The sequence below is a fragment of the Lissotriton helveticus genome, chromosome 2_1 (genome assembly GCF_964261635.1).
Source record: "Lissotriton helveticus chromosome 2_1, aLisHel1.1, whole genome shotgun sequence".
NCBI lineage: Eukaryota > Metazoa > Chordata > Amphibia > Caudata > Salamandridae > Lissotriton > Lissotriton helveticus.
The window spans coordinates 1,396,347,429-1,396,374,216 of NC_136059.1; the positions used below are offsets into that span (position 1 = coordinate 1,396,347,429).

Here is a 26,788-nt window from a genome sequence, read left to right on the forward strand (position 1 = left end):
ATCTGACTATGGTTACCCCCAAACTTTTTGCCTGGTGTTTAGCTGGTTTTTGACTTTAGTTGGCCTGGGATCCTGCTATTCAGGGTCCCAGGCTAGTTGCTCTCTCCTTAAAATGGACTCCATGTACCTTAGGTACATAAACAATTGGAACTGGTTCACCTTATTGGCCCCTGTAACAGTGTAACCAGGTACCCAGGGCATAGGTGCTTCCAAGGCCTACCAGGGGCTGCAGCACGTATTGTGCCACCCCTGGCCTGGCCTCCATATTTGACACAACTGGCTGATCACTCAGGTGGGGTAAGTCGGTGTAACCACCCCTTACTTAGGTGTAGTATGCCTATACCTAACCTAAAATGGACACATATGTTCCTATCAGCCACTCCTATGGAAGGCCTCATCAATCCTGGAGGCAGAGTGCTTGGAAATATGTGAGATGGTGATCTGGCATGAGCTGAGCCTGTCTGCAGCTTTCGGAACCATGTCCTTTAGCTGTTTCATGATACTGCCATACCATATACTCTTAAGTGCATTATAACCCTCGCGGTTAAATGCTATCTTGGGTTTGGCTTTATCAAAACATGTCGAGTAAGGTGTCATACGAATTGGAATACTACCCCCTCGCCAGTTCTGGCGACGGGGGTAGCATTCCGCCCTTCTAGAGGGACACGACATGTACCTAACCTGAACCCCGGTTAAAGTTAAACAGAGCCTCAGCATCACAAAATGGATGCTGCCACCACAGACACAAGTCTGACCTCCTGCTGCTGGGAGTCCTTCCAGCGAGGGCAGCTTGGACAAAGGGTTTCCTGCCTTGGGAGGTGCTAGCACCACCCCAGACAGGATTTTGTGTATTGGGTGGGACAGGGCTGAATAGAATCAGACATGCCTGGGGCACACAAGGTGTCCCTGTGCATAGGCCAGTTCAAACCGGTGCTGGGGCCTTCCAGCCCCAGTCCTGGCGCGAAACTGGACAAAGGAAAGGGGGTGTAACCACTCCCCTTCCTGGTCCCATCCAGAGGAGGGACCTAGTAGGTGATCCGACCCCCCAGATTCGATTAAGAGTGGGAGCTGTGTCCTGAGACTTCAGATCATCCTGAATCAACTTGAAACTAAGAAGACGACTGGACTTCGACATTCTGCTGCACAGAAGACTGAAGAGCATCTCCCTTGTGGCCTAGGAGTGGCCACCCTGTGAACACAGGCACCATCCAGCAACTCGACGTCTGCTTTGCCGCCGCCTCCCGCCGTAGCCCGAGCCCAGAGCCTGACAAGACCCAGACTCCCAGACTTCTCACAGCCCGATCCACAGTCCCTGCAAAGAAGGGACCCGTGGAGGCACCGAGAGACGTGGGACCGGACCTCTTGAAAGACCCCCGAGAAGCTGACTGCGCAGCATCCGAGGCACCCTCGACGCTGTGCTTTGGGGTTTGAGAAGTCCCAACCTCGAGCAGCCCTTGCACCGAAGATCAGCCCCCCAGCATCTCCACGATCTGCGTGGGGCCCTTTTGCACTGTGCCACTCGACGCGCCATCCCGGCCACTTGCCACGTGGCTAGCGGCCATCTTGGCGACGAAAACGACGAACTACACCGCTGGTCTGGTTGCTCCAGACTGGCCCTTGCTCCCCTGAAAAGGAGCAGCCGCTCTGACCTTGCTGGTCCGAGTGAGAAGCTTGAATCACTTCCTGCGTGGCTTGCTTTAGCCAAGGCCTGTTTGCTCTAATCAAGTTGCCGACACCGCCATCAGCGAGAGCCTTCGTGGGACAGCTCGTGACCAACGCCTGGACGTCCTTGACCTCTTCGTGTCCACGTGGCTGCAGAGACAATCTTCACGACATCGCCTGTTTGCACCCGACATCGCCTGGTTCCTTCCTGGTTCCACGGTAGTCACTGGCTAGTGACTTTCAACATTGTCCCCTCTGCTTTCAGGTCTTCACCTCTTCAGATCCACCCTTGGATCCACCGGAACTCTTCACATCGAGCCGCCTGCAGCATCTTCAGCTCCAAGCACCATCGACCTGCGTGACGAAACCCGACACTACTTCGACCCTGTGCACCCACTTCCTGTGGGTGAGGTAACTCAGCAACGCCGGTGTTCCCACACTGGTACACACCTCTAGTGTCTGTGTCTAAAGTTTCATCCTTCTAGGTCACTCGGAAGGTTCCTTAATAACTAACTTTGTAACTTTTACGCACCATTGACATTGCATTGGTATTGCGTGCACTTTCCGCACTGCACCCGAGTCCCGCGGGCCTTTCCCGACTTCTTCACTGCTAGTCCCGAACAGCTCCAGCGATTCCCCAGGCCCTAGGCCTCTTCACTTTCCCCATAGTGGTTCTTATACCACTATTTTAGTATATGGTTTATGTGGCCCCTAGGGCTCATCCATAATTGTGCAACTTTTGTATATTTAAACTGTGTTTTGTTTTAATGCATTTGCTTCTGTGCTCATAAAGAGTATAGGGGATATTTGTAGAAATAAATCTATATATATTTTCAATATATATCTGTGTGGTGTCCTTTCATTTGGTATTCAAGGGATTGTGTATGGTAAAACAACTTGCTTCACATGCCTTTACAGAGTTTAGCCTAAGACTGCTTAGTCCATGCTACCCCTAGGATAGCTTGTCTATAAGGTTGACTTTACAACCTGCACCAAGGGGGTTGCTTGGCATGGTACAAGGTGATCACTAGAACTAGTGAGCATCATATACCAGGCCAACTTCTAACATTGGTGAGCAGCGGATTGGGATTTGAGCTTGCTGTTGTTTTACCATTACAATCTTTGAGAGTATCATTTGAAAGATCATACAGGTACCGGATAGGTACACTAAAACAAGACTAGTATACTTAAGTTCTACTGAACTTAGTTGTTGTAGAGGATAGGGAGTAGCACACCCTGACTACAACTACTAGATAGGTTTGGTAGGAAAACACAAGTTTAGGTAGATTGCAACACATCCACCACACTAGAGCAATGTCTGGAGCAGAGGGATCCACTGGACCTGTCTCTGTTGAGAGTGACCCTCCAAGGGCACCATCCAAATTTGCTATCTTTCCTTTTAAGGAACTGAGGCAGCTGTGTTCCATGAGAGGAATCAAAACAGGTCCTACTCCTACAGCAGGACACCTCAGAGAGCTTTTAGACCAGTCTGAAGCTCTAAAGAACTCCAAACCAGGCCCCTCAGGGACTGGTGATGGAGGTTCTCCTTCTGAAGAAGAAAACACTGATGCCCCTGCCCCTGTTATCCACATAGATGAGGAAGACCAGGTCACTGGAGATACTCAGCCAGAGGATGAGGAAGAAGAGGAGGAGGAGGAGGAAAGTGGGTCTGATGATGAGAGAAATAGCCAGGTGTTAGTCAGCAGGCTTAACCAGGCTAACTTAAGCTTATTTGGGACTGAAGGTGGGTCCAACCCATTCAGACCTCCAAATGGACTTAACCAGGAGCATAGGAGGAGGAGGAATCACTCAGGTGAATCCAATACTTCCCATGTTTCTAGAGGTTCTCATGGCAACTCCAGAAGGGAGTTGACTAGCCCTCAGAGAAGGGAACATGAGGCCAAAATGAGAGAGGCTGAACTTAGGATCCAGAAGCAAGAGTTAGAAGTTGCCCTGGCCAAAGAGAAACTTGCTAGAGCAAGGCAGCCTAGAGAGAGTGGATTAGGATCCACTGGTGGCAGCACTATCCCTAAGGTTAAAGACAGGTCCTATGACAATAGAAACCTGAGTAAGAGTGTGCCCCCCTACAAAGTTGGGGATGATATCCACAAATGGATGACTGCACTTGAGAGAGCCTGCAAAGTACAGCAGGTCCCTCAGGATCAGTGGGCAGCAATCTTGTGGCTCTCCTTTGAAGGTAGAGGCCGAGACAGACTCCTCACAGTTAGTGATGGGGATTCTAGAAACTACCTGGTCCTGAAGAGTGCTCTGATTGATGGGTTAGGCTTAACCACTGAACAGTACAGGTTAATGTTCAGAGATACCCAGAAGACACAGACTCAGGACTGGTCTGAATTTGTTGAATGTGCCACTAAGGCTCTGGAGGGCTGGTTGCTGGGATGTAAGGTTACAGACTATACAGGATTGTATAATTTAATTATGAGAGAGCAAATCTTAAGTAATTGTCAAAATCAGCTGCTACATCAGCACCTGGTGGACTCTGACCTGACCTCTCCACAAGAATTGGGTAAGAGGGCAGACAAATGGGTCAGAACCAGGATCAGGCCTAAGAACCAGGGTGGTGACCAAAAGAAAGAGACTATCAAGCCTCAAGAGAAGGGTGGGGATAAATCAAAAGAGAAGACTTCCCCAGGGCCCCAAAACTCCAAGGATGGGGGTGGGTCCCAAGACACTTCCTCTACAGAGAAAAAGCCTGGCCATTGGAAAACTGACCCCAGTTGCCCTAGGGCCTGCAATAAGGAAAATATACCTCCAGGTAAAGCTCCAACACCTCCTGTCACTGTTAGCAGTGGTCCCCCAGGTGGTGGGAGCACCCCCAAGAATTTGTGTGGATTTACTTTTGGAACACAGGTGGATTCTGGCCTAACCAGGTCCCCTACCTCAGATACTCTAGTCTATGAAACTGGCATGGGGTTTGCCAACTTCACTGCTTGCCCAAACACTTTGAGCAAGTACAGACAGGAGCCCCTCATCAATGGCTTGAAAGTTGAGACCTTTAGAGACACAGGGGCTAGCATCACCATGGTGGCTGAATGTCTAGTCCCCTCAAGGCAACTTTTACCTGATGCCACATATCAGGTGACAAACATTGATGGAATAGAAACCAAACATCCCATGGCAGTAGTCAATCTTAGCTGGGGAGGTGTCACTGGCCCAAAGAGAGTGGCAGTGTCAGCAAACTTGCCTGTAGATTGCCTACTTGGTAATGATTTGGAAATCTCAGCCTGGGCTGAGGTTGAACAGGAAACCCATTCTAGTATGGTAAATCTCCATGGAAAGGTTAGTGGGGCTGTGCTGGCCACAGCCCCAATACAAGATGTCCTTCCTGAAAAGGTTGGTAGGGCTGAGCAAATCTCATTCCCATCTTCAGTAGAAATTCTTCCTGAGAAAGTTAGCAGAGCTGTTATGGTAACAGCCCATACCCAAACTGAGTCCCTTCCTGAAAAGGTTGGTGGGGCTGTGATGGCCACAGCCCAGACTCAAACTGATACATGTGTTGTGAAGCCTGAAAAGATGGATCACTCCACACAAACAGAGAGCATTGAGGAGGAAGAGAAATCTCCCTCCCCCCAGACTTTAGGAAAGGATCAGCCTCCTCAGGGAACTGATCTTACCCCTGATGAAGGAACTGCCCCAGAGGTGGTCAGGCCTAGCCTGACAGAGCCTCTGATGTCAGTGGACCCTTCTCAGTTGGGACCCAGTCTGGAGCAGGTATCCTGCCCCTCTCTACCTTGCCTTAGTCAGCCCAGGGCTGCAGAGGACAAGAAGGACAGTGAGCCCCAAAGGGCCCCCGGTCAAATAAAGCACCCACATCAACAGATTAGTGGCACCGAAGCTAGCAGCCCTAGCCAGGTGAAAAGTTTAAAAACTCCTGAGGGATCCCCCTTAAAATTAGTTAGGGACCTCCCACAGGTGGATTCTGTTGGGCACAGCCAAACCTGGGACCCAAAGGGCCCAAACCTGAACTGTCCCTCCAGTAAGCCAACCAAGGGGACCCAGCCTCCAGCTTTAGGTAGCCAGAGGTTGACCCTGAGAGCACAGTGCAACTCAGTCAAAGAAAGAAAGGCCTACATGGTGGAAAGTGATTGGAGGAAGCTGAGTCCTACAGAGGAATCTCACTTCAGTACTCCATCTCAACATCAGCCTTTAACTTTGCCTAGACACATCACAGGTAGAGATTCCCTATGGTGGAGACCCTCAGATACCCTTAGGGTGAGGGATTGCTTAGTGGACCATGAGACAGGTGGTAACCAAGCCAGAGCTGGTACTTCCTTATATGGCCACTTAGGCAATATAGGCTTACCTGGTCAAGGATAGCCTTATCTCCTTTCGTTTGGGGGCGGGGGGGGTTGTGTAGGAAGGTGGATATCTGACTATGGTTACCCCCAAACTTTTTGCCTGGTGTTTAGCTGGTTTTTGACTTTAGTTGGCCTGGGATCCTGCTATTCAGGGCACCAGGCTAATTGCTCTCTCCTTAAAATGGAGTCCATGTACCTTAGGTACATAAACAGTTGGAACTGGTTCACCTTATTGGCCCCTGTAACAGTGTACCCAGGTACCCAGGGCATAGGTGCTTCCAAGGCCTACCAGGGGCTGCAGCACGAATTGTGCCACCCCTGGACTGTCCTCCATATTTGACACAACTGGCTGATCACTCAGCTGGAGTAAGCCGGTGTAACCACCCCTTACTTAGGTGTAGTATGCCTATACCTAACCTAAAATGGACACATATGTTCCTATCAGCCACTCCTATGGAAGGCCTCATCAATCCTGGAGGCAGAGGGCTTGGAAATATGTGAGATGGTGCTCTGGCATGAGCTGAGCCTGTCTGCAGCTTTCGGAACCATGTCCTTTAGCTGTTTCATGATACTGCCATACCATATACTCTTAAGTGCATTATAACCCTTGCGGTTAAATGCTATCTTGGGTTTGGCTTTATCAAAACATGTCGAGTAAAGTGTCATACGAATTGGAATACTACCCCCTCGCCAGTTCTGGCGACGGGGGTAGCATTCCACCCTTCTAGAGGGACACGACATGTACCTAACCTGAACCCCGGTTACAGTTAAACAGAGCCTCAGCATCACAAAATGGATGCTGCCACCACAGACACAAGTCTGACCTCCTGCTGCTGGGAGTCCTTCCAGCGAGGGCAGCTTGGACAAAGGGTTTCCTGCCTTGGGAGGTGCTAGCACCACCCCAGACAGGATTTTGTGTATTGGGTAGGACAGGGCTGAATAGAATCAGACATGCCTGGGGCACACAAGGCGTCCCTGTGCATAGGCCAGTTCAAACCGGTGCTGGGGCCTTCCAGCCCAAGTCCTGGCGCGAAACTGGACAAAGGAAAGGGGGTGTAACCACTCCCCTTCCTGGTCCCACCCAGAGGAGGGACCTAGTAGGTGATCCGGCCCCCCAGATTCTAATAAGAGTGGGAGCTGTGTCCTGAGACTTCAGATCATCCTGAATCAACTTGAAACTAAGAAGACGACTGGACTTCGACATTCTGCTGCACAGAAGACTGAAGAGCATCTCCCTTGTGGCTTAGGAGTGGCCACCCTGTGAACACAGGCACCATCCAGCAACTCGACGTCTGCTTTGCCGCCGCCTCCCGCCGGAGCCCGAGCCCAGAGCCTGACAAGACCCAGACTCCTAGACTTCTCACAGCCCGATCCACAGTCCCTGCAAAGAAGGGACCCGTGGAGGCACCGAGAGACATGGGACCGGACCTCTTGAAAGACCCCCGAGAAGCTGACTGTGCAGCATCCGAGGCACCCTCGACGCTGTGCTTTGGGGTTTGAGAAGCCCCAACCTCGAGCAGCCCTTGCACCAAAGATCAGCCCCCCAGCATCTCCACGATCTGCGTGGGGCCCTTTTGCACTGTGCCACTCGACGCGCCATCCCGGCCACTTGCCACGTGGCTAGCGGCCATGTTGGCAACAAAAACGACGAACTACACCGCTGGTCTGGTTGCTCCAGACTGGCCCTTGCTCCCCTGAAAAGGAGCAGCCGCTCTGACCTTGCTAGTCCGAGTGAGAAGCTTGAATCACTTCCTGCGTGGCTTGCTTTAGCCAAGGCCTGTTTGCTCCAATCAAGTTGCCGACAGCGCCATCAGTGAGAGCCTTCGTGGGACATCTCGTGACCAACGCCTGGACGTCCTTGACCTCTTCGTGTCCACGTGGCTGCAGAGACAATCTTCACGACATCGCCTGTTTGCACCCGACATCGCCTGGTTCCTTCCTGGTTCCACGGTAGTCACTGGCTAGTGACTTTCAACATTGTCCCCTCTGCTTTCAGGTCTTCACCTCTTCAGATCCACCCTTGGATCCACCGGAACTCTTCACATCGAGCCGCCTGCAGCATCTTCAGCTCCAAGCACCATCGACCTGCGTGACGAAACCCGACACTACTTCGACCCTGTGCACCCGCTTCCTGTGGGTGAGGTAACTCAGCAACGCCGGTGTTCCCACACTGGTACACACCTCTAGTGTCTGTGTCTAAAGTTTCATCCTTCTAGGTCACTCGGAAGGTTCCTTAATAACTAACTTTGTAACTTTTACGCACCATTGACATTGCATTGGTATTGCGTGCACTTTCCGCACTGCACCCGAGTCCCGCGGGCCTTTCCCGACTTCTTCACTGCTAGTCCCGAACAGCTCCAGCGATTCCCCAGGCCCTAGGCCTCTTCACTTTCCCCATAGTGGTTCTTATACCACTATTTTAGTATATGGTTTAGGTGGCCCCTAGGGCTCATCCATAATTGTGCAACTTTTGTATATTTAAACTGTGTTTTGTTTTAACGCATCTGCTTCTGTGCTCATAAAGAGTATAGGGGATATTTGTAGAAATAAATCTATATATATTTTCAATATATATCTGTGTGGTGTCCTTTCATTTGGTATTCAAGGGATTGTGTATTGTAAAACAGCTTGCTTCACATGCCTTTACAGAGTTTAGCCTAAGACTGCTTAGTCCATGCTACCCCTAGGATAGCTTGTCTATAAGGTTGACTTTACAACCTGCACCAAGGGGGTTGCTTGGCATGGTACAAGGTGATCACTAGAACTAGTGAGCATCATATACCAGGCCAACTTCTCACATCTGGCAGTTCAGGGCCCCCCTGGGCAATCCGGCACTCAAGTGGTGGGTATCCATCCTCCCAGGCAGCTTCCCCACCTCAATGCAGCACAAGCAGCGTGAAGGCCGCTGACCTGCCGATTAATATCAGCGCGCCACAAGGGGGTCACAACCACCCAAGCATCACATGCCCCAGTTTGACGGAAACCCCGGGCCACCAGAAAAGGCACAGTTGTCACCGGCAGATCAAGCACGTCCACTGTGGCAGTCCAGCACCAACAGGCAGCTGATGAAGTTTACATGCATCCTGCCCGGGTCAATGCCTGAATACCCTGGAGACTTGACAGCGGTCCGAATGCCACGGGGCCACACCAGGATGAAGGCCCAGCCACCAGGAGCCAGGTGCAGCAGTCGCAAGCCACCAGGGAGAACTCACCGCCACAGCCTGAGGCCAGGAATCAGCCGAAGGTTCAATGCAGCATGCTTTGGGGAGCCTCCCGGATCGGAATGCGGTCAGCCGCCTGCTGTCAGCTCTCATGGGTTGACAGGGGGACAGGAGTCATCTCTCCCATCCGAGTCCGCCATGAGGCCCGGGCATGAGGCGTTGGAATCGTGGAATACCAGTGCGGCTCCGGCGCGTCAAGGACGAGCGGCCATCTTGGTGCTCATCAAGGCCACGCCCCAAATAGGTGATATTTGATATTTATTAGTTTGTAAAGTGCCCGAATCACCCCTCAAGGGGTATCTCCGTGCTATGGCACTGCTGCAGCTGGCCAGAGAGGGATCCAGATTGAAACAGTACAGTTTTGAGAAGCCTTCTGAACTGTAAGTGATCTGGGCATTGCCAAAGATGGATGGCTCGGTGGAATAAAGTTTTACTAACTAGACGCAATTTTTTGCAACATGGAACATGGAGTAGAGACTTGGTCCCTGAAGGTAGGGACATGGGTGGCAGATATTTGGTTCATTTTACGGCCAAGTAGCTCGGACCTTTCCCATTCAAGGATTTATGCACAATGCAACAAATCTTGAAACTGATCTGCTTATGCACTGAGAGCCAATCCAGTAGCTGCAAGAGAGAGAGGGAGGCCGTTCGGGGGTGGAGCATTAGAGATCAGGCGAGCATCGGTAATCTGGACTACTTGTAATTTTTTCAGTGAAGCTTCGTTAACTGAAATCAGAAGAGCCTTACAGTAGTCCAGGCGGCTAACCACTAATGCCTGGATGAGGGTTTTTAAAGGGGGCAGCGGGAGGAAGGGAAATACCCTACGTAGGACGCTTAACACATGTAATCAGGAGCCGACGGTAGTTGCGGCGTGCTCCTTCATTATCAGTTTCTGGTCCAGGCGGAGGCACACGTTTTTGACCACTGTCTTGGGAGCCAGAGGGGCGCCCAACTCCACTGGCCACCAGCTTGGGGACCACATCATAGATGCATTTCCGAACAACATTATCTCAGTTGTCCCCGCATTGAGCTGGAGGAAATTGTTCCTCATCCATCAAGTGATTGCCGTCATGCCCTCCGAGAAGGTAGACTAAGCATTGGGAGTGTGCTTGTCAAAGGAAAGTAGGTGCTGAGTATCTTCAGCTTATGAGATTGGTATGAAACCTAAATTCCTGAGTCATCCCGCTTAGGGAGCAACATAAATGTTGAATAAGGTGGGAATGAGAAAAGATCCCTGGGGTACTCCCTTAGTCACTCCCGTAGTCTTTGGGCACAAAGGGCCTCAATTGATAGGCTGAGTTCTACTCGACATCCATTATAAGGTTATCCCTTGGATTCCAATTTCCCGGAGTCTCCTGAGTAGAGTCTGATGAGAGACTGTGTCGAAGGCCGCCGATAAATCAAGCAGTACTAGAAGTACTGTTCGTCCGTTGTCCAGGGGCTGTCTAATGTTGTCAGTGACAGCAATCAAAGCAGACTCAGCGCTGTCCCTGGGTCTAAAGCCAGACTGGGAAGAATCAAGGCAGCTAGAGGCTTCGATGTAGTCAGGCAGGTGTTTATAGATATGTTTTTTACAATAACTTGCTCAGGAGAGGTAACATAGAAATTGGGCGATAGTTGGATAGGTCTTCCATGTGGGCCTCAGGGTTCTTACGGATGGGGATTATTTGAGCCGCCTTCCATTCAGCGGGAGTTGGCCCTCTCTCAACAAAAGATTTAGGATTGAGTAGATTGGGGTGGCTAGTTGTTTGGAGAGCAGTGAGGTGGTCTTAGCCGGATTAATATCCAGGGGGAGCCTGATTTTACTGTGTTCAGTAATGACTCTACATCACCAAGCGTGAGTGTGGGGACATTTTCCACCATCTGCACGTTAGGCAGAGCAAGAGAGTGGTCTGTTGTAGGATCCTGCTGAGAACTTCCGACTGAGGTGCTTTTGTCATAGATCAGCTCAATTTTCTGAGTAAAGTGAGTTGCTATTTTATCAGAGAGAGCTTGGGAGGGAGCTGCTTCGTTGTTGCATGTTTTCGGGTTAGTGAAGGATTATAGGATTTTGTAGAGAGCTTTGAGGGCATTCCCTTCCTGATCAATTTGCAGTGCAATAGGGGCTCTACGAGCAGTTTTTTTATTTTTATGATATTGAGCCAGAGCGGTCTTATATCTTTCTTTATGCTGTGCATCATGGGAAAGGCACCAGATGTGTCCTAGCTTTTTACAGACGTTTTTCTTTCTGATGGTTGGAGGAGAACCACGCTGGCTGAGTGCGCCTAGCCAAACTAGGACATTGTTTCAGAGGATCCAGGTGATCAATGGCAGTTTTAACTATAGAATTATAACGGGCAAGGCATTACTCCACATTATCTGGATCAAGGTTCCAGAGTCCTGGAATGATATCCTGGAAGTGGACAGGAGAGATTTTATGCCACTGTCTGCGCAAGCTAAGGGGAGATATCGGGATAACGTTGTGAACCCTGGGACCCTTGATTTGAAATCTATTAATGAATAGTCAGTCTATGTAAGTGGACAGAGAGCTCTGTAGAAAATGTTAGAAGAGTTAGTAAAAATAAGATCTAACGTGTGTCCCGGGGAGTGGGTGGGGCCGTTGTTGATTTTACTTAGTTCTAGTGTAGCTAAATCTGCCAGGAGCATAGAGGCATCCTGATTTACAGTGTTTTCACTGTGAACGTTAAAGTCTCCCAGGAACAAGTCATTTTTTGTTGAAATGACATGAGAGGAAATTAATTCCATTAGTTCAAGCGAGAAGTCTAAGAGAGGGCCTGGGGGCCGGTATGCAAGGGTGCCTTTCCAGCTGTTTTGAGGAAGCAATTCAATTCTGAAGACTAGGATTTCAATTTTATCATTGCCTAGTTGCTCGAGTATGGAGACTTTGATGGATTCCTTATGAATAATGGTTATATGGATTGTCTGTCCAATTTTTGGATGTGGTAGCCCTCCGGGAGTGCCACTGCTATGGCAGGGGTGGAGCTGGGTTTAATCCAGGCTTCGGTCAGGAAACCATTGTCAGGAAGCTTGGAAGTAAATAAGTCCCAGATTTGTTGCTGTATGTTTAGGCAGAGATCTGACGTTGCTTAAAAAGCAATTCCAACCTTGGTTTCCTGAAGGGATCTGGGGAAGGGTACCTACCTCTGCACAAGCGATGTGCTGACTTATGCCTAGGTCAGGTGTTGTACTATCAATGAAATGCTATTCAAACATCAGGCTCTGAAAATTACAGGACCTGCACGCAAAGGGCCCCTACATAACCGGGACAGCTCTAAGCGTAGCATATGCATGGTGAGTACATTTATTTCAACTCCCTCATCGGATCTCAAGGAGTTCCTGGATGGTGTAAGTGCACGTCAGTCTGGTTCCTAATTCTGGCGTAAAAAACATGCAAGCCTGTCATGGCTCCTGGCCATGACAGGGCGCGGATGGGTGCAGAAGTGCTTGCCTTTGACGCATCTGCTGTGTGCATCTGCTGCTCATCATGCCAGGCATGGGATTAAATAGGGGAGGCGAGCAGCTAGACTGCTAACCTCTATTCTGCCTGGAAATGAAGGTAAACTTCTTCTGCTATCGCGCAATTTCCCTCCACTCAAACGGGAAAACCTGTGGTGGACCAAGGAGAAATGCGGAGAGCATCACGAGTGTAGCGGGCAGTAGAAGTGTGCACTAACAGTTTAATCATGTGCAAAAAAGCAGAGCGTACCGGCTCGTGGTTCATCTAAATAAATATGGCCAATAGCGGTAGGGCTGAGCAAGTTCTAAGGCAAATAAAAAAAAGTTAAAGGAGTTAAAAGCAGTTCTGTAACCCACTCGAGCGCATCTACTGCGCATCATGCCAGGCATGGGATTAAATAGGGGAGGGAGCAGCTAGACTACTAACCTCCATTCTGCCTGGAAATGCAGGGAAACTGCTTCCGCTATCGCGCAATCTCCCTCCACTCGAACGGGAAAACCTGCGGTGGACCGAGGAGAAATGCGGGGAGCAGCGTGAGTGCAGCAGGCAGTAGGTAAGTGTGCACTAACAGTTAAATTCATTGCAAAAAAGCAGAGCATACCGGCTTGTAGTACACCTAAATAAATATGGCCAATAGCGGTAGGATGAGCAAATTCCAAGGTACATTTAAAGAGTTAAAGGTGTTAACATCAGGTCTGTAGCCTAACTCGAGCAGTAGCCTAACTCGTGCAGTACTTAATTTGTCCCCAGCACTCGTTTTTTTGCCCCTGTGCACTCTGCATTCCCTTCTTCCTAGTTGCTGTCCAAACCTGATCAAAAATGCCATGGGTTTTCCGCTTGCATGCCCCGCTACACCTGCCTCTGCATGCCCATTGTGATGAAAAAGACAGTATCGGGATAGCTCATCTTGGCGATATAGGTGACAGGACAGGTGCTTGCCTAGTACGGCGCTGTCTTCGAACTGCAGTCCACATAAGGTGATGGCCTCAATACACGGCTTGCTGAGCAACTGCTGCCTTTGTGATTGCTACAGCAGTACGTGTCTGCTGCCTGCAGGCTACGCACACTTCAGCTCGACTATGAACCAGCCACGCTCAAGCAGGAGCGGTGTCTGAGCGGAGCTCCAGTTATGGTTAAAATAACTTAAACACTCAAAGGTGTACCCGTTTGCGGTTGCTTCGTATAAAAGAGCGATTCTCCTTACACAGTGTAGTTAAGCGTACAACCCTGTGGGATAACGAAGTCAAAGCCCACACCTGCAGAGAAAGTGGGGCACTGAGTGACCCTCATAACACTTTACATAATGGAAAGAGATTCGTCAGAAATTCCCATAAAACCTCTAGGTTAAGCAAGTGGTTTCTCCCTCACTAGAGGTGTGTTTAGTGGCTTGCAAGCTTACACTAAGATGAAACATGGTCATGGGGAAGGCAGGACATACAATCAGCATTCTCGTTAATTGAGCGAAAATAAACATTACGAAGAGAGTAAGTTTAGACATAGAAGCCAAAAGGAAATAAAAGCAATAAAAACAAGCCAGTAAACATTTAGGGAAATGTGAACTTTACATGGGTCACCAAAGCAATCGTGAAAAAATACAAACATGGATCAAAATATGAATGCAAAATAAAAAGAAAAGATTCCCTGGTTAAAAGGTTTGTGTAACTCCCCGGAACTATTTTTACTCAAATGATGAAAAAAGACTACAATGATGTTGAGAGTTTTTTTAAGATCTTCTCCGGGGCTAGGAGATTCACAGGGGGCGGTCTAACCATGTACTATTAGGCTTACTATAAGAAACTCCTGTTCACATTGCTATATGCTTCGGGACTGTCAGAGCAAGGGACACATTCTTTTTTACAAGGGACACATTCTTTTTTATTATTATGGAGATTTAAAGATCCCTTGCTGGTGAAATATTTTGTAATTTCGATAAAAAGAAATACATATTAATTTACACCATTAAAGAAAGGAAAACACCATTAAAGTAAAAATCAAATTGCTAATCTTCCATATAAAAATAACTCACTTGGATATATCAAATGATCCCACTGGTGGTTCCTTTCTAATGTCTTCATATTCTTGGCATATTCCCTTCTTTTTGAGTCTCTTGATATACTGAACTAATTCTACTAAAGTCATTCCACCCTCCTCTGGCACATGAATTGACATTTCTATCACGGGAGGCAGTGGTCGAGATTTCGTAGGCAATGGAGGAATCTTCACATTATCAGTTGCATGTCTGTATAAAGGTGTGTCTGGTGGAGTCTCTGACTGGGGTGGTGGTCTCCTGCAATTTGTGTTTGCAGAAGACTCTTTATCACCAAAAAGTTGGTTGGTACAGACTGCAGAACCATTCCACTGTTTACAGTTACTTGGTCTGTTTTTCTCTGTAACAAAATTACTAGTCCTGCTCTCGTGGTAATGGTTATGTAAAGGGTCGGTATTATCGATCACAGGTTGATGAGTGCAATTTGAATTAAGTCCATCACAGGCAGGGTTCAGATCTGGTGTGTGGAGCTCAAAAATATGGTCCATCCAGTCGCCATTCTCTTCATTTTGGCTAGAATTAACACATGCCTGGATCCACGCTACATGGCTTATTTTTGCGGTTCCTCCTAAATGTTCTGGCAAGGACTCCTCAGGTACGTGGTTCACCAATTCATGAGCTTTTAATGTACACACCTACAATAAAATTGGAAGATACAGTAGCAATTAATTACGTATATTTCCTAACATAAAGGGGAAAGTAACATGCACAATAACACTATCAGCTACAGAGGAATTATTAATACCCGATGTACATTTCAACACATTTAGAATTGTGTGACCTGGGGCTTTTCTCTTGCACATACATATAACAAGCTTAGACACCATAACTGCTGTTCAGACACTAACTTACAAGTGGAGAGCAAAACAGGCTTCCTCAATTCAGAATTGTGCCTAGGTTTTACCAAAACAGTTTTAGAAGTCCCATGTTTCTTTTTTTTCTTTCATTTTTTATATTTAGAAGTCTCTATCAGAACGCCTTCTGTGGTGCTTAGATTGTGCTTGCTTAATACATTCTTCCTAGATAATCAAAATGGTTGCTAAGGTAATTTGTCTGTTATACAAGGTGGTGCTACTCATTGTTTCACTTTCATGTGTCCTTCACAGTTCCATTCAGTACATCCGTCAGGGGCGATCAACAGAGTGAGTGACCCCAGAACAAATGCCTAGGTTCCATAGTTAGTCTGCCGCCACATGTGCTAGTGTTCCATATGATAGCGGTTTTGCCCTTTGCTGTTCCCAAAAATCGCTTTTCCTAGAGGGAAACCTGAAGTGGAAAAAAGTAAAGGCTCCTCTTATCAATCCGAGTACGTAGTGTGTGTTAGCACCTTTAATAATTAGTGCTTCAATTAAACTGTCTTCTGGTCTTGGACTGTGGTGGGCGGAGAGAGACCTAGTGCTCTCCCCTAGTGCTATGTGGCTGCCGCTATTTCAGGCCTCAAAAGAGGAAGTCCTGAGAGGGAAAAGAAGAGCACCACCACTTCTAGAAGCCGTTGCACGCTCATCACTGTAGGATCATGCTCCAAACCTTTTTTGCAAGACCCTTCAATGCTTCCCTCACCACAAACAATTATAGATTGATGCTGTATCCATCATTCTATGTTGATTTTCCTACAGGGTCAGGATGGCTTGACAGAGGCACACAGAGGCTTGCATCCACCATGACATCAGGTTTCTAACGACCCACCCCACCTAAAAAGAGACACTGCCGTTATTTTGAAATGTGCATTCACTTGGGTTTCAAAGTCAGATAATTATACATTCGAGCGCAACATATAAAATCTGATAGCTAATAGGGAAAAAGCTAGACTTTATTCAACAAGAATTCTCCCAAAAATATGAATATTGCACACATACGCTTTAGCAACGTTTAGCACATTATATAGTTCACCTGTTCACTCCCTTTGCTATACCTATCTAGGAAGCCCCCCTCTATCTGCCCCTGTCACAACTTCAGAGAAACAATAGTTAATCACTTGCCATCTCCAGTAATAATCCCATTTGGGCCACAGAAAAGGAGTCAGAGCATGGAACATTTCTGTTTGGTAGAAAGTGAACGAGAACACACACCTAAACTATAAAATTGTCAGAAATTCATACTGCCCCAAAGTAATTACAATAATTCAGAATTTAGCTGCTGCAGTGGTTCTTCAACTTCCTCACCTCAACAGTGGTGCAGTCAAAATTGTTGGACAAACGTAGCCATTAAGAATAATTATTGTCAATAAAAGTACACAAAACAATGTTCATTTTATTTCATGCAAAGGTTAATACCAAAGAAACTAGAAGATTGCGGAGCAGATCACCCACCACTTCTGACCACAGGCAGAACGAGTTCTTAGTGACTGCCCTCCAGGCCTGGTAAAGAGCTAAAGCTTCTCTTTGCAGCTGTCAATGAGATGTCATCCTAGGGAGATGTAATACCTTGGCTGACTATGATTTTCTCCTGGGTCTCCAATTTCAAGCAGGGTCAGCACAGCCAGGCATTTCTGAAAAGAAATGCCCCCCAGTAAAAATACATGCTCCCCCAATGCCTTCTCTAGCAGCAGTACCAAACAAGCTTTCTCCCCCCTTACACCTTAGGAGTAGTACGTATAATTGTAGTATGCTAAAAAGGATTATCTTCAAACTGGGATGTAAAGTTTCACATTATGAGTATACCTGTTCTCAGGAACTAACTTTCAGTGGCTTGGTAAAGATGTAAAGCATGTTTTTGACAAACTCCTTTGGGCCCATGGCAACAAAAAATATTTCCAGCTTCTTTAAGGACATCTTCATGAATAGGGATCTCTGGCATCTGAATAACCCTGGTGAGGAGCACCACAGCCACAACGTAGTTCAGAGAAGGAGATCGATCCTCTGATGATTGCACAGAAGAATGACTCATTGCAACCCCTCATCTGTGTCAGTGGCAGCACAGATTAATACAAGTGAGGGTTTTTGGAGCACCGTGTTACTGGGCCTGGAGAGGTGGAATCTACCTCATCAAAGAATGTCTTAAAAACCTGTTTCATGAAGGTAGAGTTCATGAACGTTGTAAATAAGATGATCGACATCCATTCCAGTGTGGACTAGCAGCAATATGCATTCTGGCAAACACAAGCAATCTAGAACTGGCAGTTTCGTGGGGGGCGTGGCTTGGACGTCGACGGGAATGGGCACACTTCTGTGAGGCTCTGAGGCGGCGCAGGAGATTTAAATCTTCTCCTAAGGCTGGACCTCTCAGTTTGGTACAGAGATGCAACGCACTGAAGGATGAAGCTGCCAGCAACAGTTTTCCACTAATACCGGAACCTGTGTGGTAAGCGGACAACCGTACTTTATATTTCTTCGAGCCAACACGATTTCCCTCAGGGCTCATGTCCGCCATTTTGATTTACTGACTGCTTTAGGGGCTAATTCATTTTTTGCACTGAAGTTTGTCTGTTTTGTACCTCCTCAGTAGTCATGAGGTATTTTATTTATTTTTGGATCCCTTCTGGCACTTCCAGATATTGCCTTAACTAGTCTTCCCTGAGACCGCAATGTCTTGAACACAAGGTGAATATTATAATTTCTGCTGTGTACCTCGTCAGGCTCTCTTATTATTTTGACTGCTTGCTGCTTTTGTGCTATCTGTGTATGGGGCAAACAAAGGCTGCCCGTCATTCTGTCAACAGTTCCTCTCCATCTGTGGTTGACTTTAATCCTTTTTGCGTTCTTCAAGATAACATGGCGGATTCAGAGCAAGGTGCAGTAACAGGTGTTCCGTCATCTAGTATACCACTTCCTACATCTGAAAAACAGTTCCTTGAAGCCGATAGCTCAGTTTGGGGCCATCACGTCGTAAACAACAAATCCAAACAGTTCTGGCTGACCGCAGCATCACATGCCAGCTACGGTGTCGGGAAGACCTGCAAAACAGTACCTTTAGAAATGCAGGGCATCGACCTCCCATTGAGCTAAGCACGGCGTCCGTGCAGGAGTCGTCTGGCCATTGCGTTGCAGATCGAACTCCTCACGGTTAAAGATGGGAGCGTTGGCAGCGGGTGCTGTGGTGCGAAGTGCAGCGTGCGGTGCCCTTAGGTCGGGGTGCAGGCAGAGGCACGGTGACGGTCGTCCAGTGGCGTCGGTGAGACCAGGGCTGCAGTGAGAATTGGTGCAGTACTCGTTGCAGAGCTGGCAGGTCACGGTGCAAGCAGCGGTGTCGTCGTTGCTGAAGTACTGTCGTCGGCTCACCAACTGGAGTCAATGGTGTCGGTAGGTCAAGGCTGCGGTGCAGGAAAAGGGTGGTGCGTCGTGTAACTTACGAGCGGTGCCTCGAACCACGGTGCAAGCAGCATCGTCAATGTCGGCACGAAGCGGCGGCGGCGGGGATACCAGGGCGACGATGTGAAGTGAGGCTGTGCGGAGCGGTTCAAGCAGCGGCTCGGTGGTGGTGTCAGCAGGCGTCGTCAGTGAGACCAGTTTGCGGTGCGGAGTTGCCCTCTGCGGTGCCTTTAGCACACAGTCTGCAGCGGCGTCGGGTTGCTTTTTCTTCAGTTGCAGCACAAAACACACAGTCCCCAGTGCTGAGGGCAGAAGACCTTAACATCTTTGCTGTTCCTGAGACTTCTTGAACTGGGGGCAAGCTCTACCTTAAGCCCTTGGAGAATCTCACAATAAAGGATTGCAGAACGTTCAAGTCCTGTCCTTTTACTGCCCAAGACAGAAGCATCCACTGCTGGCCAACACTGCAAAGCACACAGCAAAGTGGTAGTCCTCCTCACAGCTTCTCCAGCTCCTGTTCTTGGCAGTCTTTTTGGTCAAAAAGAGTTCTAAAGTTCTGGGGTATGGGCCCCAATATTTTTACCACCAAATCATTTGTTCTCTGAAGGCAGAGAGTGTCTGTACCCAGCTCAAACCAGTTCTGTCCTCACTGGTGCAGCTTCCGGGCAGGGAGTGGAGACGGCATTGTGCAAGGCAGACCAGGCCCTTTCAGGTGCAAGAAAATCTCCTCCCACTACTCTAAATGCATCCCAGGTCTATTCAGCCCAGCCGCCCTGACCCTCTCTGGAGCCACTGCCCCTCTTCAGCCCCAGTCATCCCAAAGCCAGACAGTCAATACACAACCCCAGCAGAGGTACACAGGATGGCTGAGCAAGAAAATATCTACTTTCTAAAAGTGGTATTTTCAAACACAGGAGGTAAAAATCATCTTCACTAAAAGATTAATTTTAGCATTATGAGTCCAGACATATTTAACTTTATTTCTCTACCTTGTGTCCTATGGCAACATTCAGCCTTGCAATGGTGAAAACCAACATACACTGTAATTCACCACCAGAACATGTCACACACATCAGTACATGTCCTACCTTTAAAATACAAAGCACCCTGCCCACAGGGGTACCTTGGGCCTACCTTAATGGTGACTGACATGTAGAAAAAGGGAAGGTTTTGGCAAGTGGGTGCACTTGCCAGATCGACATGGCAGTAACAAACTGCGCACAGACTCTGCGGTGGCAGGTCTGAGTTACCTTTTCAGAGCTACTTCTGTGGGTGGCACAACCAGTGCTACAATCCCACTAGTAGCATTTGATTTATCAGCCCTGGCACTCTCAGTGCACTTTACTAGGAACTTCACCAGTAAATCAAACATGCCAATCATGGAAACACCAATCCATAACATATTTTACAACAGGAGCACTTGCACTTTAACACTGAACAGCAGGAAGAAAGTGCGCAGAGACACTATACCAGCAATAACAGAGTTAAAACCGGGGGGTCAGAAAGCAAAAAGACAGGGGAAACACGCCAAAAGATGCCAAGTCTAACAGGAGTTATTTTGTATTTCTTAGAATACACAGATCTGTTGAAAGTCTTACAAGCAGTCAAGGTCAAAGGTACAATCTCCTGGCACAGCTCTACCCTTCTCTTTTCCCAAGACTATGCTAAGGCAACAGGGGATAGAAGAAGCGTTACGAAATATCAATGCCAATTTGATCATATTCATCCCTGCTTTTTTAAGGTTACTTATAAAAACAAGACCACGTCATATGAGGATCCTTGTCTTCTTAAATACATTTTGGACAATTGTAGATTGGAGCATATGGAAATTACTAGATCTACTGGTTAAATTAGTTTAGTAATTCTTGTCAGTATTTAATACAGTCCTGGTTATGTGTTGCATGTATTTATTTTGTTAACATTTGTATAACGTAATTCTCCCTTTTATCAGGTACTACCTTTTTCCTGAGTCATACATGTGACTCCTTGTATGTCTGATGATATACTTCCTTCCTCCTGTACCCGTTCCAAGATTTCCAGTTGATGTACCGTTTCCCTTAAGTGGCTCCAACACCCTCAAATTTTGTGTGTTCTTTCTAGTATGTCATTTTTTGTATTTTATATATGGTTTTTGTCTCTTTCCTCCTTTTTGCCTCATTCTTTCTCTTTCTCCTCCTATTTTCTCTCTTCGGAAGCTTTTTATCAGGATCTTGTCTCTCTTTATTTTTTGGGGGAATATGTTTATTTAGTTTTGGAAAAAAAATTAACACGTTGAACAATGCATGAATACACAATGTACCATAATGATCATTCCACACTTGCCTCATACGGCAAAAGTCCAAATGTACCGGCCATTGTAAATGAATCTGTAGATGAGGTCGGCCGGGCCGGGCAGGGATGAAGAACACTCCAAGACTAGAATACACGTGTTTCCCAACAGCAGGGACATACAATATATACTTCAGGGCTCTTCCCTCTGTTGTCCTGAAAACAGTCCCCCACCCTCAGCCTCCCCTTCCACTTCTAGATCCTAATATTTTATCCACGGTGCCCATATCGTCCGGAATTTCAGCGGACACCCCCGCACCCTATACGTCACCAACTCCGCAACCATGTAGAGATCAAGACCCATCCTCCATTCCTTGAGTGTGGGTACTTGTTGGGCACCCCAATATTTCGCTATGTCCCGTTTGGCCACCACTAAGCTCAAGTTGGCAAATGGGAGTTTGCGTCTCGGGATATCCACGTCTGTGAGGATTCGCAGAAGAAACCGCAATTTTAATTCTATTTGAACTTAAAGGACATTATTAAGCTCCCTCACAATCTTTCTCCAGCACGCTTGAATCTTTGAACATTCCCACAAAGTATGTATGAATGTGCCATTTGCTACCTGGCACCTAAGGCATTCTGGACTTTCCGCCCTCCCTATTTTATGCAATTGTGCTCTATCAAAGTAAATGTGATGCAAGATCTTGTATTGGATGAGACGTACCAGCAGTTTGATTGCCACTTCTCATGAATGCATGAGAGCGGCCTCCCAGTCTATGTCTTCCAGTACACCGGTGGTGGTTTCCCATTTAGTTCGAAGTGGACCTAATTCGGCAGGCATATTGTTGAGCATCTTCTTATAAGTAAGTGGGATGGCTTTAGCCGGGATCTCCTCCTGCAGGAGCCGACCCTCTAACGGAGCGTTTTCGGGCAATGTCTCCCCTCCAACCCCTCCACAGTCCATGCATGTTTCAGATGAAGGAATGCATATGCCTGAGTGTCGTGCAGTTGATATCTGTCCTGGAGTGTGCTAAACGAGGCCAGCCCACCCCTGTCCAAGACATCCCCTACTTTAGAAATGCCTATCAGGTCCCATTTCTTAAAGCCTCTGAGCTTCCCCACCTCGGTCAGCCTACAACCTTCCCATAGCGGGGTTTCCCTGGTGCACTTCCGGTCCCACTGCATTTGACGCTCAGAGCTTTTCCATGCCTCTAATGATCTCTGGGTCACCTGTAACAAGCGCCTCCTTCTCTTACCCCCATAAATATAGTGAAGGTGTCCCCTAAATTGCAACCGTTCCAATTGATATGTCGAATGACCCCCCGGTGCGTTATCTCTCTTTATTAATCCTTTTCAACTTCCTTCTGTTTTTTAACTCTACTATTTGTCTCTCAATCTACTAGGCTCCCTTCCTCTTTATCTTTTTCTCGGACTTCAATTTTTGCCTCATATGCAATCTATTTCGATAAGTCAGTACACTTTCAGGGTTATATTTTATTATATTTATATTGTTTTCACAGAACACTAGTTATTATTGCTTGGTTTGAATTTTCTGAATGTATTCTTTTATTGTAGATGGCTTTAAGATTTATCTCATGGAATGTTAAAGGTTTAGGTTCTCTTATAAAAAGTAAAAGGTTTTGTCTCATATTTCCAACTTAAAGGGTGATATTGTTTTGCTACAGGAAATACATATTTCAGAAAAAGAAGTGACTAAACTAAAAGACAATGGGTTGGTCATGTTTTTGCTTCCCCGGACTCAGGAAGACACAATGGGGTAGCTAGTTTATGTCATAAGCGTTTCACTACACAAAGTCACAAAGTCTCGTCCAAGATGTTGATTGTGAGATTGTGAAGGTAGATAGGTTTCAATTTCCTTACTCATTGATAAAAATCCTTTAACTATTGTTTTTTTTGTATTCAAATCGTTTTTATTGAAAACACAAATACAAAGGAAAAAATACATATATGAAATAAAGGAAAATAAGAAAAGAAAAGAAATGAAAATAACAATAATAATGGGTCCGAATCAAACAATACATACATGTTAATCATTACATACATGCTGAAGTGCTCAAGTGCCTGTCAATTGCAGCCAATGTCTACATGAAGACCACGGGATGTGAAAACAGCAATGAACGTATATGCATACCATGGGGGACCATATAAATAATCAGTATGGTGTCGTACAAAAAGATTAGATAACCATTATAGTCTACACCTTCAAAGCAATGGCGATATACTGTAGTTACAAATATTACCCCAATAGGTTGGATTCACGAAGGGTCAAATGAGAATGATGAGGCGCCTAGGGAATTCCAGAGTTTCCGGTGAGTCTTCCGCCATGGAGAAGTGTGAAGTGCCGGATTGTCCGCGCCTCATAGGAAGGACAGCCATTCTTGCCAAATTCTAAAGGATACATGTTTGGCATTTTTCCATTTGCATAATATGACTTTACAGGCTAAGGTGAGCATGAGGTCCATCAAGTGTCGATTGTTAGCGTTGACCAATGCCGGATCTAGAGTGCCTAATAAAATATATGAAAATTCCCTGGGAGGAATGATGTTGAAAATGTGGCCTATATATCATTTGTAAAATTTGTCCCAGTATAGCTGTAAGGTGGGACAGGTGAAGAGCATGTAAGGGAGGTTTCCAACTGCAGAGTTACAGTTACAGCATGTTGGACTATCATTAAAGCGATCCTTTAACTATTGTTAATGTTTATGCACCTACTAATCCAGATAGTTCATTTTGGCCAGGAGTATTGTCTGAGGTTGATGACTTATGCTGATGATTATTTGATTGTTGGTGGTGATTGTAACATGGTTTTTGATCCCATTATAGGCAGGCCCTATAAAACTAGATTTCTGCCTTCACAAATACATTCCCAGTTTAAATCGACAATATACCAGCAATCTCTTGTTGATGCATGAAGACTGTGTAATTCTTCAAGAATACACTCTCTTTTCCTGTATTCACTTTTCCCAATCTCGGATAGATTATGTGTATTTATAATGCTCTTGCTCATCATGTTATCAATTCTGATTTAGGATTCATATTGATGTCTGATCATGCACCAGTCACTACTCTCAACCGTTCATGGAACTAGGCGGTGGATATTTAATAATTATCTTCTCCTAGATCTGCAATTTACATGCACCTTTGAACAATTTGCAAACACATTTTTTAAAGGAAATTAATCTCCTGAACTATCTTCTCAGATTATTTGGGATGCTTTCAAAGCCGCATCGCAAGATTTTATTATTATTTTGGTTTCCCAGAAACGAAAATTGGCTTCCAATAAATTAAAAGGTCTTAACTCACGTATTAAACAACTAGAATACTCTTTTTTAGGTCTCACTCTAAACACATTTTAAATGGCCTAGTGACTACTAAATTTGAATTTAATACACTGTCTACAGAGAATGACAACTCTAATCTACTCAAATCCAGTGCGAAATATTATGGGGGTCATAATAAGGTGGGGAAACGTCTTGCCAATCATCTTAAAATTAAAAAAGAACCTAATAAAATTAATTCTATTTTAACCTCCACTAATCGGAATATGCATAAAAATTAAGATATACTTTTGGGGTTTACAAAATGTTATCAGGCCCATTATACCATTGAATCTCAATCTGATTCTCAAGATCCTCTTCATTATTAATAATCCATCCCTTCCCCTTCACACTATGATATTGATTTTTCTATACTGGAGGAGGATTTTTAAATTCAGGATATTTCTAATGCTATTTGTTTTATCAAACATGGCAATGCTCAGGGACCTGATGGTTTTACCACTGAATTTTATTCTTATTTTTCTTCACTTCTAATGCCCAAATTAAACCAACTTTTCATTTATTTTATATCCTCTCATGTATCGGGCGGTTCTTTTCAAGAGGCGTTGATATGTCTTCTTCCCAAGGACAGTAAGGACCATAGATTGTGTAAAAATGATCAGCCAATTTCTCGAAGTAACTTAGATTCTAGAATGTTAGTGAACATTTGTGCATAAGTTACTACGCCAATTATTTGGGAACAAGCAATTTGGGTTTATTAAAGGTAGGCATCTCTCGGATAATACTCGATTATTTAAAAATGTTCTTAGTAAATCCAAATCTTATAATTTTAAATAGTGGAGTGGTGTGGCTCACTGGTTAGAGGCGGCAGACCCGGAAGCAGAGAACGGCCCGGGACCAGGGTTCAATTCCCGACGCGGCAGGGCCGTGGACCAGGGTCAACGGACTCGATAATTCTCGCCTCGGTGCCTACTCTAACCAGGGATCACACTCGGCAACTCTGGGCATTAAGCTTGCCTCATCTCTACAACGGCCCCCCACAAGTCGCCGGGGATGCCTGGTTTCACCTTGGAGATACCCAGTAAGGGACCATCTCACAGGGAAAACCAGGACGGGTTCCCCAGCGGTCTCCAGCGCCACGATACTCCGGCAAGGAGTCGCAGTGCGCTTTACAAGTACACCCACATACACCCACATAATTCTTCTTTGGCAGCTATCTATTTGGACGTGAAAAAAGTGTTCAACAGAGTTAGTTGGTCTTTTATCTTCTCTGCCCTTTCCTGGTTACGTTTTGTTTCAAAATTTATAAGGTAAATGCTACTTACCAGTATGCATCTGTTCTTGGCATGTAGAGCTGCAGATCCACAAACTGTGCATATATCGCCATCTGGTGTTGGGCCCAGATGTTTGCACTGGTTTTTGTCTTGGAAAAGTCTTTGAAAGTCACGTGATAGGTGACTCCTCCTTTGGATCATAGTGCGCATGGGCATCTGCTCCATCTACAGATTGTTTTTCGCCAGCAGGTAAATGATGGAGTTTTGTGAGAAACAGAAAAGATGCCCATGTATGCTGTATCTAAATAAGATAATACTGGAACAGATAAAGGTAGCCGGGGAGGTGGGTGGGCGTGTGTGGATCCTCAGCTCTACATGCGATGAACAGATGCATACTGGTAAGTAGCATTTTCCGTTCGAGGCATATGAGCTGCAGATCACACACTGTGCATAGATTGTATAGAAGTACCTCTCCTTAGCGGCGACCACCAGTATCTGTTGCAGTAGTTTGAAATAGTGTTTTGAGTACAGCCTGGCCCACAGTGGATTGGTGTTTTGTTTGCACATCTACACAATAGTGCTTTGTGAATATGTGCGGTGTAGACCATATAGCTGCTTTGCAAATGTCATGTAAGGGAATGTTCCCTAAAAATGCCATTGAAGCCCCTATCTTTCGGGTAGAGTGGGCTTTAGGGGGAATAGATAATGTACGTTTTGCTTTGTGATAGCAAATTTGTATGCATTTGACAATCCACCTTGCAATTCCAGATTTTGATATGGGGTTGCCTTTAAGTGGTGGTGAGAAGGACACAAAAAGTTGTTTTGTTTTGCGAAAAGGTTTTGTTCTTTCAATGTAATAAAGGAGTGCTCTATTTACATCCAGAGTATGAAGAGCTCTTTCTGTGACTGTTTGTGGTTGCGGGAAGAATACTGGCAACTCCACAGACTGATTGAGGTGAAAGGGAAAAATAATATTAGGGATGAATTTTGGATT

At 46.3% G+C, this 26,788-nt stretch overlaps 1 protein-coding gene across 2 annotated transcripts in view; it reads right to left on the bottom strand.

Annotated features, from left to right (window-relative positions):
* Window positions 1-26,788, bottom strand: part of LOC144818684 (tyrosine-protein phosphatase non-receptor type 9-like) — a 960,088-nt gene that overhangs the window by 377,331 nt on the left and 555,969 nt on the right. For both annotated transcript variants that reach the window (XM_078676335.1, XM_078676336.1), the window contains one exon: window positions 14,686-15,341. In XM_078676335.1, coding sequence (XP_078532461.1) covers window positions 14,686-15,341 — 656 coding nt within the window. The remainder of the gene's footprint in view (window positions 1-14,685; window positions 15,342-26,788) is intronic.